Source organism: Carettochelys insculpta, chromosome 1 (assembly GCF_033958435.1).
Source record: "Carettochelys insculpta isolate YL-2023 chromosome 1, ASM3395843v1, whole genome shotgun sequence".
Lineage (NCBI taxonomy): Eukaryota > Metazoa > Chordata > Testudines > Carettochelyidae > Carettochelys > Carettochelys insculpta.
In genome coordinates, this window is record NC_134137.1 from 55,027,095 (window position 1) to 55,042,208 (window position 15,114).

The 15,114-nt window shown below is 37.3% G+C and overlaps 1 protein-coding gene across 8 annotated transcripts in view; it reads left to right on the forward strand.

Moving 5' to 3' along the window:
- NBEA (neurobeachin) overlaps positions 1 to 15,114 on the forward strand; it is a 776,083-nt gene that overhangs the window by 81,051 nt on the left and 679,918 nt on the right. For all 8 annotated transcript variants that reach the window (XM_074986506.1, XM_074986516.1, XM_074986543.1 and 5 more), the window contains exons 2-5: positions 677 to 908; positions 11,864 to 11,964; positions 12,203 to 12,298; positions 13,639 to 13,760. In XM_074986506.1, coding sequence (XP_074842607.1) covers positions 677 to 908; positions 11,864 to 11,964; positions 12,203 to 12,298; positions 13,639 to 13,760 — 551 coding nt within the window. The remainder of the gene's footprint in view (positions 1 to 676; positions 909 to 11,863; positions 11,965 to 12,202; positions 12,299 to 13,638; positions 13,761 to 15,114) is intronic.

A 15,114-nucleotide genomic window follows, 5' to 3' on the forward strand; every position in this document is an offset into this window, starting at 1 on the left:
TGACTATTTAGAGCCCAACAGGCTCTATCCATATTTGTTTGTTCAGATTTACCTACACCCCAAGTAATTTTGGGATCTGTTCAGGAAACAAACAAACAAAAAACATTCAATTGGAGTTTTCTGCTTGAGGCAGTGTCAGAAGTAGTGCAGTGAGTTGAACCAATTCTGATGCAGCTGTTGTACTTCTGTTCATTGCAATCAAACTGACCTTTAATTGGCCTGACGAGGACTGCAGAGAGATTTTAATTTCTGAAATTGTGCTATGCAATTATAAGGAAAAATGTGTTAATTTCTTACACGAACTTAGTGGCCATTATACTTTTGTCATTTTGCTTGTCTTCCTAATTGGTTATCTTTTGAGATGTGAGTTTTGATGTCAAATTTTTGTCTTGTCTTCCCTAACACTCAAAGTAAACCAAGCAGTCATATAGTACTTCAAAGACTAACCAAATAGTTCAATAGGTGACGAGCTTTATTTTGTTAGTCTTTAAAGTGCTACATGACTGCTTGTTTAGTTAGAATACAGACTAACATGGCTACCTCTCTCTTACTACTCAAAAAGTAGTTGGCATTGGTTGACATAAAGATCCAATCAGTTGAGAGACTCTGCTCAATTCCTCAGTCATGCTCAGATTATAAATTAGACATACTGACATTTATTTTTCCTTCTTTTTAGCTGGTTGGTGGAGAGTTTGATCTAGAGATGAACTTCATAATCCAGGATGCAGAGAGCATAACGTGCATGTCGGAGCTTTTAGAACACTGTGATGTAACATGCCAAGCAGAAATCTGGAGTATGTTCACAGCCATTCTGCGTAAAAGTGTCCGTAATTTACAGACCAGCACGGAAGTTGGCTTAATTGAACAGGTACTGCTGAAGATGAGTATGGTGGACGACATGATTGCAGGTATAAATTACTGACTGATATGTATAACATCAGTGTTCTTATAGTTATTTATGTTCCAAAAGCAGTAAGTTATTTGATTATCATTGATACTGAATCAAAAATAGTAAATCAATTTCTAAGTGTAATGGACCAAGATTGTAAAACACTGTTTTAGAAATAATGTTGAAATAGTTTGGTTTAGCACACACAATTATTTTAAAAAGAAATAGATGACAACCTGATCTTAGTGATAAAATAAGGCAACTTTGAACATCTCAAGAAGACCAGGCAGTTATTCTCGGTTTCTAAAACAATAATTGCTATGTATTACATAGTAAAAGAAGCGAACCATTATTATGACCCACTTAAATAGTAGAGTACAATATTCTTTATATGATAAGATGACTAAGGAACACAAGAAATGTTCATATTTATTGACTCTTGTATTTTTGAACTGTTTTGAGCATTTTTGTGTTTTGGTTTTTGCTTCCCTTTTAAAATATCTGTGCTCTTTACAGCCTTTTGAATTTTCCTGTCAGATGGCTTATCAGTTTTTAATTTTGTTGTTTTTGACTATTCCTTCTGTTTCCTTCTGCTAAAAGATAACATACTTTATTTGCATATCTGAGAGTTCACGAGAGTGTGGGATTATAGATGAGATTTTCCACCTATGGTTTCTACTTTATTCATACATTCAGTATCTGGGGATTAGTCTGTTTTCTTAGTTGAAAGTAATCTTAGATACTCAGGTTAGAAAGGTAGGTTAAGCTTTCACTTTTAGATTGATTAGTAGGATGTACAGAGCTAATTTTTCACTCATTACAGTTGTAGGGGAGCTGCAGGTGAAATTCAAGAAGCCATCTCATCTTCATCAGAAAATTCACTAACTTACTTTTTGATTTTGTGGTTTTTGGTACTGTTTGAGTGGTCCACTTCACCTCAAAAAAGGGAATTTTTGAAGGATTGAAGGTTTTTTATTTCCATAAATTATAGCTGTTTTTGCAAGTAAAAACTTTAAGCAAAACAATGTATTGATGACTATTTTATTTGTTAGCACCCAAATATGTGCCTGTGGTTTTACAGAAAAAGTAAAAAATATGGTACTTGGTAACAGGAATTTTGAGTTGTATTAAGATCAGTGTCTATAAGTGAGGAAGCAATAATCAAGAGAGAGAGGTGATGGGGAAAGGATGATGGTAACAGTAGTGTGGAAATGTGTTTACTGAGACTTGTGCATCTTGCTGTGTTCAGTAAATATAAAATTGTATGTGCTACCTTTTATAAATCTGACTGTTCTGAGGAAGTACTTTTGGGAGGTGCTCAGTAATATTTTTTTTAAAAAGTCTGGGTGAAGTTGTTGCCCACAATTCAAGACTAAAAGTCAAATCACACTGTTGTCACAGAGCAGTAATAGGTACCCCCTACTAACATAGTGAGAAACATGGCATAGTGCCCCTTAAGTAAATGTATAATCATTGTACTGTATAGCATGAAAAACCATGAACTCAAGGGCCTTTTCTACACATGCCACTTGTCCTGAAAGCGGCATGCTAATGAGCAGCCCCAAAAATGCTAATAAGGTGAAGGTGTAAATTTCAGGTGCCTCATTAGCATATGGTCATACGATTTGGACTATGGAAGAAGCTCTTCCAGACTCCAAAATAGCTGTGTAGAAGCGTGGCTCCTGAGGATCTCCCGGAAGGAAATTCTTCCTCCATGAGCCCCTCTTTATGGCTATTTTGGAGTCTGGAAGAGCTTCTTCTGGACTCCGAATCATGTGACCGTATGCTAATGAGGCACTGGAAACTTACATCTGCGCCTCATTAGCATTTTTGGAGCTGTTCATTAGTATGCTGCTTTCGGAACAAGTGGCATGTGTGGAAATGGCCAAGTAGTAACGTACCATATAGGCACCCAGCCAAAGATGCACCATTAAATATGTCCCATAATCAACTATTTAAAGTGTTAAAATGGAGCTGAGGAAAGGGGAAGTCAAGTTCTGCCTGTAGAGCTCACAATTTTGATTGCTGGAAGAAACCATTGCAGAAGTTGTAACGTGCTTTCAAAACCCTGCTGTAGTAAGAAAGCAAATAAACCAGTTAAATTCTTCCTGTTCCAAATAGTCTCAGGGGCAACTCTGATGAGGCAGATATAACTCTGATGATGCCAACATCATAGGGAAAGAGTAGAAACTACCTAAGTAATTGAACATAGCAGAAGACAATCAAGAAGCCAATGAGAGTCAAAAGATCCATGAGATGGCGAATGCTGAAAGGCTGGCATTCCTCATCTGTATTGGGAATGGATACCTATTCCATTAATTTTTCTAAAAATGCCTTTTCTTGCTTATCAGCCTCATATCAGAGAAGGTTTCTAAAAGAACATTCAGGCAATATTTGCTTTTAACTTTGCTACTATGAAAGTGGAAGAATGGAAACTACCCTTCATTCTGATTAAGGCAAATGTGAGTATGAGAATGATGATGGGCTTAGTAAAACCCCAGTGCTGTTCAATTCCTGTTAACAGAAGAACTGGTGTGAGTTGTATGGGTGGATGAGTCACCCATCAGACCTCTGAAGGAAAGGAACTGAGACACCAGAGTTAGTTGCCTTGCTCCTGTTTCTCCAGCTTCATAGCCGTGGTGGCATTGGTTATTAACAAAAAGTTAATGAGCATGGGCACCTAATAACTGATCATCACCACAAGACCTGACAATAACAAGTTCCCTGTGCTTTCCTCAGGCCTAAAGCTCACCTGATTGATAGGGCTCAGGGACGACAGGATAGCTCCAGATGATGCAAGGAGCTGCTTTGCTAACACTATTTTTGTCTGTTCTCCCAAACTAAAGAGGTGAAAAATGTGCTGATATAGTAATAGTCTATTTACTATCATTCAGTGAGGATCTTTTGAACAAGGATCAAACTACTGCTTCATTCTAGGAAGTTGATACCACTCTTCCAAAAATAGGCACATCTGCCAGTGGCGGACCTAATATTTCCCAGCTGGCTTGTATCATCCGTAAAGTATAGTTATCCTTTTTGCAGCTTGTTAACTATGGCTTTCTCTAAGTACTTCCTGAAATGCTGTGATCAAAGTTAGGTGTAAATCAAGTTGGATAGATTGTCTACATTGTCATGTTCACACAGCAATCATAGTAAGTTCCAGTCCACATGATCTACATACAGAATGGATAGAAAATACTTCATAGTGAGAAAAAGCTGACTGCATTTGATTGGAGGCAATTTATATACCTGAGGCTGCCATCTATTTGAAGAATTTCATGTTACAGATGCTATGGTGGAGGAAATAGCATCTTAATCTTCATGACAGCTTATGCATAGGAAAACATTTCTCTGTAATCAGTTGCATTCAAAACTGGGATGACTGCCACTTGTATTTGTCTCCTTCCTAGAAACTTTGTCTGTCACAGGTCATCTGGATGCCATGACAATCTGAGGATTATACTACAGAAAGGGATGTTGAGACATTTTATCACTGGTTGACTGCAAAAGACTACTATGCTAACAAGATAGGTGATTGGCAGATAGGCTTAATAGCTATACAGTATTCTCCTTCAGAGGACTCTAAAGACTGAGTTTCTAATTTTTTAGTTAAGAGCTAATGAAGCAAGTCTTAGTTTCTGTGGATAGCATAATAGTAATAACTTGAACGTAATCCTAGTTGGTGTTTTTCTAGCCTAATTTTGTCATGCAGACTACTGTTGAAAGTTGTCTTTTCTCCATTGAGACCCAGTTCATCTCCAGGAGCTCAGTTGTTATGCTGCAGGTGGTTAGGCTTCTTGAAAGTTGCTTGAACTGAATTTTGAACACTGAAACAGTTATTAATTTTAAGTAAAAGTTCTTCGAGTGGTGTTGCTGTGGGTGCTCCACTGTAGGTGTCAGGCTCGCCCCAGAGCCACCGATCAGAGATTTTCAAAGTGGTAATCAGCTCGACTGTGCATGAATGACCAGAGCCTCATGTTGTTTGCGTTTTTTGTGCATGAGTTTGGTCCAGCTCCCACCAGTTCCTCTCAACCACCCTCGGCCATAGATGGACTGAACACTTCTCTTCGTCAAGATTACCTGTTGAAAGTTTTTTCAGTTTTCTTTCTCTAATGTTAGTTAGTTGATAGTTGTTAGTATTCAATAGTTTGTTAGTAGCTGCTACTTAATATTCAGAAAAAAATCCTGGGATCTGCAGAATCCAAAAAATGCGATGCTTGCTACATTATGCTGACCTTGGACGGCCATTTGTCTTATATTTGATGTTTAAGCAAGGGATATGTACCTAAAAATGTCCTCACTGTTCTATATTAGCTGTTAAAGCCCGCAGAGAAAGGGAGGTGCTTCTCAGAATGATTTTATTTGATAAGGCCCTTCCTCCTGCAGTCTTGGAGTTGACAGCTCTTGTGGACTTGGCAGCCTCTCAGAAGCAAAAAGTGTCTTCTCCAGGCTCAGCTCCTCTAAAAAAGATAATGTTGCCCATTCATTCCTCGCCATCCTTATCTGGGAGCAAGGCGAGTGACAAAGGTAACATCAGCACCACTGGTGTCGCCCTGTCTCAGCCTAAAGCAGCTGGTGTGTCAAAAACTAAAAAGACATTAACCCTGGTGCCAATATCAAAACTGCATATGGAACTGAGAGCAGATCTCATGAACAATCCCTGAGTGGTTGCTGGTTTCAGAGACACTCACCTCCCTCCTGCCCCCCGTACCCACCTCAGAACCTCAACTTTCATTTCCACAAACCCAACATTCTGAACTTGAAGAGGGCCAGGTATTGGAACCATAAGAGATCCCACCAGACATGTCCCCTGCAGTTTTATCATCTTTGTCTCCTGATGAAGCTGTGATCCCAGGGGACGTTTCTCCTCTGTATGATCTCAAATGATTTCAAGAGCTATTCAAAAGGATGGCAGCTAGTCCAGAGATCCAACTGGCAGAAGTACAAGAAAAACACTACCACCTTCTTAAAAATCTGAAACCCACTTGCATCTAAAAAATAGTCATTCCCTTGGATGAGGCAATACTAGAGGCTGCAGATGAGAGATGGCAGATGCTGGCTTCAGCTCCACCTACTAGTAAGAAGGCAGACAGAAAATACTTAGTTCCCTCAAAAGGGATGAATTTTCTTTTTACCCACCCCCAGCCTAATTCCTTGATTGTTGAAGTAGCACAACATAAATCCAAAGCACCTCAATAAAAAAAATACAATCACAGACAGGGATTTGAAAAAAAAACTAGATTTATTTGGAAGAAAAAAATTATTCATCTTCCACTCTTTTACTGGGGACCGCCAATTATGCAGTGTATCTGTCAAATCACAACTTAGATAATTATACCAAACTAACATCCCTGATGGGACATTTACCAGAGTCAAAGAAGCCTATCCTAAAAGCCATCATTCGGGAGGGCTACACTACCTCTACGACCACTGTCCAGATAGCTTTAGATGTTGCCGACATGGCCACAAGGTCTACGGCAACTGCAGTCATCATTGAATTGTCATGCAGCACCAATGTCCACCTTCCATTACCATCTAAGACCATATTATGATCAATGATCTACGATTACATCAAACATCTGGAGGCAATTTCACTGGGCTACTTAATACCCTTTCTCTCCACCCCACCAACCACCCCACCTACCCTGTCCCTCTTCAGGGACCCCTCTCATGAATACATATTGAAGGAGGAAGTCAATTACCTCCTCTTCTTCGGAGCTGTGGAGCAGGTACCAGATGAGTTCAGAGGGAAGGGATTTTATTCTCAATACTTCCTTACCCAAAAGAAGACAGGTGGGTAGAGACCAATACTAGACCTTCGAAACCTAAATCACTCTTTCTGAAAACAGCAGTTCAAGATGGCTGCTTATATCCATAATCCCAGCATTAGACAATGGTGATTGGTTTGCAGCCCTTGACCTCCAAAATGCCTATTTTCACATTACTATTCACTCCTCCCACAGGTAATTCATCCACTTTACACTGGGCAAAGACCATTTCCAGTACTGAGTTCTACCCTTTGGTCTTTCAGTGGCCTCCAGCATGTTCTTGAAGACCCTGTTCTTCACTGAAAAGGTGTCATAATATTCACTTACCTCAACATTGTTTATGGAATTGTTTATTCACCTTCAGAAACATTCAATATGATAAACACAACAGGCAGACTTTCCCTTATCTTGGTCTCATGGTAAACGACCAGAAATTGGTAACTGAGACTACTCAAAGTTTGGATTTTATTGGCACCTGGTTGCACTCTGTCACTGCAAGAGCCTACTTACAATGTAGCTGTTTCAGGCTACCCAATCCTTAATTGATATCGTTCAGCACAGCCCGACGATAAAAATGACTACGTGCTTGCAACTGATGGACCACGTGGCAGCTACATCATATGTGGTTTGATGTGCCAGACTGCGTTTTCATTGTATACAACATTGGATAGCAACTGTTTATTCACCCACAATGCACCATATTCACTCAGTGGTACCACCACCAGTCCATGCTCTAGACTCCTTGCAGTGGTGGACCTTCCAAGCGAATCTTCTATCAAGCATTCCTTTCCATCAACTGCATTCTTCATCCAACATAACCACAGATGCCTCCCTCTTAGGATGGGGAGCCCATGTGGATGGAGTTTCAGTTCAGGGTCAATGGTTCCCCCTCACTCCCCCCACCCTGGAAACATCCCTTCACATAAATCTGCTAGAGGTCAGAGCAGTATTCAGTGCTTGCATGCACATCCGGAATCATGTTCATAAGAACATAAGAATGGCCATACTGGGTCAGACCAAAGGTCCATCTAGCCCAGTATCCTGTCTGCCAACAGTAGCCAGTGCCAGGTGCCCCAGAGGAGGTGAACCAAAGACAATGGTCAAGCGATTTGTCTCCTGCCATCCATCTCCTGACTTTGACAAAAGGCTAGTCACAATACCTTACCCCTCGCTAATAGCCATCTATGGACCTAACCTCCAAATATTTATCGAGCTCTTTTTTAAACTCTGTTAGAATCCTGGCCTTTGCAGCGCCCTCTGGTAAGGAGTTCCACAGGATGACTGTGTGCTGTGTTCACAACACAACAGTCTTAATATTCATGGACAACACATCCATTTGAAAACAATGGAAACTATTGTATCCTTCTCAGTCCCTGGCCAGGTTTAGAACATTTGGTTGCCTTATCAAATGAAAGTTAAATTTCATGGCCAGCTGATAAAGCTTGGTTACTAAACTTAAGGAAGCCCCACATAGTTCCTCCTGACATTGTGTTGCCAGTGCCTGCCATGTAGATGAATTATGAAAGGAAATGCCGTATTATCTCTCTTGCCCAGATGCTTTGCTAAGTTACTTCAGAGACAACTGATCTATTTTAAACTTTTCCTTAAATGTCTGAATTAGTTATTTCAAATGTATTTATAGAGTAAATATATAATATTAAGTATAGTTATGGTTGCCAACCCTCCAGGATTTAAAAAAAAGAAAAATGATTCCTTCATTAAAAGTTATGCAATGGGATGAAGTCTACAACAATACGCACAACTGAAATTGGCAACTCTAAGAATAGTTTTACAAGTGTACACAGAGTGGCAGTTACTACGCATAAAACTTGTTTCATTATTTTTTGAAAAGTATTAAAATAAGGAGAAAATCTTTCCTATAATTTCATTTTTGTAATGTTCTTTATAAGACAAGGCTATAGATACCGGTTAAGCCCATGTGGTATTTATCACATAACATGATGAGAACCGTAGAACTGCCAAAGTGTGGGTTGTTTCTTTGTTTTTGTTTTTCGCATTGTCATTCCTATATGGTAAGCGGATTAGTAGGATGTATACATACCAAGTATGAATTATTTTTTTCAGGTAACACGTGGTATGTAAATAGCAGGATTTATTAATCAAAAACCAAGCAAGATTTTTTTTTAAAAACAAAAGATTAATCAAATTTAATTTAAGAGCTTATAATAGAGTTTGCAATAACAAACATAAAGGTGGCCCAACAGTTTTCATTTAAGTGGCATTCTTCTTTTGCTTATTAGTGGACTTGATCATTCACTGATTTCTGCTCAATGTGTATATGATGTTGCAATGTTTTAAAGTTTGAATAAACAAACTTTGGCCAAGTTTGAGTAAAAGAGGAGTGAGGAAAAATACTATTTCTGTAATGGAAAAACAGCTTTTTTTGAAAAACTCTTAGGACAGTGACTGTTGGAACAGAAATCTGAAATTTTCTTTGGCTTGTGTCCCTAGTTATTACATGTACTTGACAGTCAAGTGACTATCTGTTTTTAATTTTGTAATCATAAGGATTATTAAAAATACACTCTGCACCTGTGTGGTCACTTGAATAGCAAAGAATTTTAAAATTTTGTTTCTGTTCTGTTGGCACTGTGATAACATATACATCAAAGATGAATGAAACATTTATGGCCTCTTCTGCTGTCTACAAATGTTTTCATATTGCCCAATTCCTTTGTCTACTTAACGGAGAAAAATCCTTAAATTACACACATTAAAATGAAGAAATATACTTAGAAGAAGGTTGTGATTACGAAGTGGAGCACAGGTACTCAAAATTATGGCCCAAACTGATCCCAGTTTCAACTCTGTCTCTTTCTGCTTATTCAGACCTTTACAATCCTTAATTACAAATTCAAATACTGTTTTTTCCTTAGGACTTTGGCCACAATTGGGATGCAGGCTAAATGATATGCAGTGAATGAGGTAGAACATTTCTAGGAGATGGATGTCTTCTCTCATAAGACGAAGAGACTTTGCACATCATTTTCAAACTAACGTATTTCTTTGATTTTGTTTTCCCTCAATAAGCTCTTCACAAGCAGACCCCACACCCCCATTCTTGCAGGATTTATTGTAAAAACTCCTCTTAATTAGTGGACATTTATCGAAAGGCAGGGAAAGGAAAGAGAGGCCATTACTACTATTTTCTTAAATACTTGGTAGGCACTCAGACCTTATGATTAAAGTGGCTATAAATGCCTAGCCTGAGTTATTTTTTTCATTTTCATCTTACCTATTCAATGGGTGAACCTGTGGTTCACAAACTGTCTGCCATGCAACCTGCTTACTAAATGAGGCCTCATTCACTGCATTCTCCAATTTGCTCGTTGAGAGCTAACTTCTGTTCTTTCAGTGGTACAAATTCAGGGCCAGTCCAATGGCTTCAATGGATGAGTCATAGCACATACTGTGGGAATTGCAATTGAATTTACTACAGAATGATGCATGGATCTAGAACACCCGAGTCATAACTACTATATACTCTTGTAACATTCAGCCAGCACACAGGAGGGAGTGGTTCTGTATTAAAACAAAACAAACCGTAATTATGATCCAGTTCTATAACAGTCTTCTGAAAACAGTGAGGGACAGATGCTAGAAAGTTATGCATCATTTACTATGCATGTGAACTTCAAATAAAATAATTTTTAAAGTACTGTTAGAATCCGAGGAAATTATTTTAAAAATCCTCGAGTGCTAGAAGTACAATAAGTAACCAATTTTATCTCAAAAAGATAAACGTTACTAGGCCAGTAAAATAACACATTTTGTCATTTCCCAGACTAATTCCAAGTTTCTAACTGCTTCCTGTTAATGTTAAAAGAGCAGTTTTAAATGCATACAAAACCACATTTTTCAGAGTGTGGTTTTTCACTGCCTTCAAACTACTAAATGACTGAAAAAATGCTCAGATTTTTTCAGAAAAAAAATTCGGTCTAAATATGGGACAGTTGGTCCCTTTTAAAAAATAAGTTGGGATGCCTTTTTGGTGTCCCCAGTACAGGACCTGCTGCCCAATATGGGATGGATGGTCATCTTACCTGTATCCGCTGTCTGTAATGTAAATTGTTGTGGTAAGCTGAAGGAAAATATGGTAAACTTCCTTAGTTGAGAAGCCATTTCCCAGGCTGTTTTGTGACCCCAGACCAAAAAAGGGACCAGGAGAGAGGTATTCTTTGGAGATAACTCAGAATTTTGTCTTCCTTGTTTTGTTAGACCAAACAGCTTTATGTAGAAGGAGATGTCTAGGTGGTGAATGACCCCAAGGATTTAGAAGCATGTCTAAAATGTTGACCGTTTACCTTAAACGGTTTGGTCTGAATCCCTACTTTGGAACTCACTCCTTGAAATTGTATTAGCCTTTTGTGTTTTCTCTCCAAAGGCCACAACTTCTTCTGTCCTTCCTCCTCTTTACTGGCCTCTGAAGACACTGTTAGGAATTGTTAAAGGTGTTGGGCTTTGAGGGAGAACAAAGAGTGCATAGAAAGAACCAGATTTCCCCAACCCGTCCAAATTCTTAGAAACCTTTCTCTGAAAAGTGATTTTTTTTTTCCTATTACCTGCATAGGATCCTTAGTTTTTTGAAATAGTGTAATGGAGGGTTCACCAGCTATTAATTATTCTATAGTAATTTTCATCAGTTGTAGCCACAGACTTTAGCAGGGCCTCTTTTCTGTCCATTGTTTGGCACTGCATTGTAATCAAATATAAAGTTTTCTTAGTTGGTTACGAAATTAAAGAAGAATGCAAATAATAAAATTGCAAGAGGATATAGCAAACAACTCAAAGAAGGTTGATATGTTCATGTTAGTTCACACCTTTTACAACATGCTACAAGATATGTGAGGAAACACCAGAAAATGTACAATGCAAAGGCAATAAACGTTCAGCAATAGGTATCCGACCCATTGTGGTAAAACTGCAAACATACAAGATTGTGTATTTATTTATTGTTTTGTTAAATACGGATATTTAATCATATGTTACACAAATGTTTTTATGGAAAAATGGATGGTCTTGAATTCATATATTGTTCTATACTATTTAAGGAAATAATTGTTTGGTTTTATTCGTGAATAAATATTACTTTTAAAGTAGCAGCCATTTTCAGCTTGTACTTGTAATTGTTTCTATGACAAACAGTGTAATTCAGAGTTCAGAGTAACTTTATTTTCCTTTGAAGATCTTCTAGTTGATATGTTGGGGGTTCTTGCCAGCTACAGCATCACTGTAAAGGAGTTGAAGCTTTTGTTCAGCATGCTTCGAGGCGAAAATGGAATATGGGTAAGCTGTGGCCTGATAAAATATTAAGTGCCAGTGCATTAGTGCCTGAGGTTAACATAACTGGCCTCTAGAGGCATATGAAATTGAATTTTTGCTAATTGAATTATTGTTTAAAAGGTTTTTAAAAGTTTTAGAATTAATTTGCTGGTTTGTTTGAAAACTATCCAATAGCTAATATAGCTGTAGAGTATCTTTATTAACTGCTTGCATTGACATTTTTACAATTCTGTTTTAACAGCCAAGACATGCAGTTAAGCTATTGTCAGTCCTTAATCAGATGCCACAGAGACATGGGCCTGATACCTTTTTCAACTTTCCGGGATGTAGTGCTGCAGTAAGTTTCTGACAAAAATGCCTCTGTTTCTGGGAACAATAAAATTGCTTTATTGTGTTCATTATTTTGTTGGGTTTCGATATCCTTCTTAATAATGGAATATAGGAAAAATTACCTTGTATAATTTTCCCAGAATAGACTAGGCCTTGGATGTTCAGGAAGGTTGACAGAAGTAGCATAGTATTAAGGTGGCATTGTACCCCAAGGTGCTTAACGGCAAAGGTAAAAGGAATTCTTTTTTGTACATAAAATGTATTGTGAGGGAAACGTTTTTTCAATAGAAAGTTTACAATAATAATGCATGCACATTTATGAAGGTGATAGCTCAGGTCTAAATTTTGTCATGTGCCTTTAATTGCCTCACCTAAATGGCATTCACTGATTCATCTTCCTGGAGACTACTGCTAATGTTTTTAAATGCAACTTGTCAGATAAACTTTCCTACACTCTCCAGCATACATTTGCCTGACTCCCAGGACAAATAACTTTTAATTCTGGACTCAGGGTCAAGGTTGAAAATCTCATAAACTTAAATTGGAACCTGTATGATTTTGCCATAGTAATGTGTAGTAACATAAATGTTTAATAAAACAAAAAACAAAGTATCGCACTTTAGATGTGGATACTGTACTGAGAAAAAGAGGAGTTCATATATTGTAATGATCTTTAAACAAGCCAAAGTCTTTGATCAGTTATACTTTATAAAATCCAACTTCTGTTTATTTTTTTCATAAACACCAACATCCATGGCACTAAATCAAACCAATATCCTTTGATTTCCACACAGGCCAATCGCTAATGTTTATTTAATTTTATCCACATGGTCAGTTATTAAATTTCTCCACTTCTTCAACCTGTAAAATCAATGTAAAGGCCATGAAAACAGCAGTATAGTGTTAAGTTATAATAGGACTCTTTTTAAAAATAGTAGCTTGTTGACTGTTTTGTCTTGTCATCTACCATGAATAATTTGCTCCTCCATTAAAATGGTTTATGATAAATGTATTTTCCAGTTTTCAGAAGTTGAATTTTGTTAGTTAATACCTATGAAATTTATTCTCTGACATTTTTTTTTACTCCGAGTTCAACCCTTTCTTTAATGTATTCAGTATATAATTTAGTTGCTTTTATTAATATCTTCTCAAGTCCTCAGTCTGTATAATTTATGTAGTCGATCAACTTAAAAACAAGAAAATTGCATAAGAGGAAATAAACATTAAAGCATTTATAATATAATTATTGAAATTTTTTGTGGGTCCTTTCGTAAAAGTAGTGTTTGATAAAACAATGGAAACCCATGTATATACAATAGTTTTTTTTTTCTATTTCCTTTTCTATAGGCAATTGCTTTACCTCCTATTGCTAAGTGGCCTTATCAAAATGGGTTTACCCTTAACACCTGGTTTCGTATGGATCCATTAAACAATATTAATGTAGATAAGGATAAGCCCTATCTCTATTGGTAAGTAACTCACATATATTGTTTTGTTTCCTTGTTTAAGAAAAAAAACCCTACTATTTAATAGTTGAAGCTCTTTTGAAAACGTTTCCAGATTTTACTTAATTTTATTTTTTAGAAACTTCTCTAATATTATCTGTGCCACTTATTCACATTTCAAATGTAACAATGAAAGCAATATTCCTTTTATATCAACCGTAAGAGACAGGTCAAATCTATGAATGAGAGACGTGGACTTTGTGTCAGTGAAAGGTCAACAGCATGATCAAATTTACTGCATTATGTAGTTCATTGGCTTGTACAATCCTTCCAGTTTAATTTCTGCTACTCTTGTTTTTAAAAGACAAACACTGCTTATCTGAGTTATAGAAAGGTGAGGAGTGTACATATAATCTCTCACAGATCTGAAGGTCCTCCTTCTGCCACACACATACTCACCCACAAATATAAACCAACAAGAAGGCAGCTCCTACAGTTTCTGAAAGAAATATGGTCATTAAGGAGAACTATGAAAACAATATTCAAATATTATTCAATGCTTAAATCTTCTGCATATGGTGGATAAATATAAAAGGAAAGTTCTAAAGTAGTTTCCTATCTATCTTGACTTTCCATAGGTTTATAAAATAGCAGACAAAATGTAACTATATACGATAAATCAGGAATAAAGGAGGGCATGTTAGACAAGTAACTGTAAGCAACACTGTTATATATGAAGGCATATCTAGTAAAACTGTGCAATATTTTTGGGACATAAAAGTCCTTTTATTTGGGATGAAAAGTAGGGTGGACACGGAATAGCCTGATACTCAGAGAGATTGGGGCACTTCCCAGTCACACTCTGGATCAGAAATTTCCTTCTGTCAAACTCACTCCTTTTCCTGTCCATCATTAGGAACAGTTTAATGTTGGGATACATTGCTTCTACTCCACTGAACTCTTTCTAAAAAAAACTGTAAGCCATGGAGAGGGCGCATCAACACGGTTTTTATTTTCTTCAGTTAGCCAAGGATGCACGCACGCACAACAATAGTAGATAGGAGCAGGGTCACTTAACATGCTTATTGCATCCTTGTGAATAGACAAGGTTTAAGCAGTCCAATTAGTATGAGAATTAGTCTTCGACTCTGTAAGAATGGGAAGTAATTTAGTCAGATAGGAACAGACCCAAGGCTGCAGAGCCTGCTGAAGCATTGCATACCTCAGAGTTTATCAGAGTCAAAGAATCTTTCCGCTGACCAGTGTGCTCAGGAAATATGGTATCCTTTGTGAAGGGAAAAAAATATTTTACATGAATGTATGTAATGTTATATTAGAATAATGGCATTAGATTATATATGCAATCAAATACATAGTA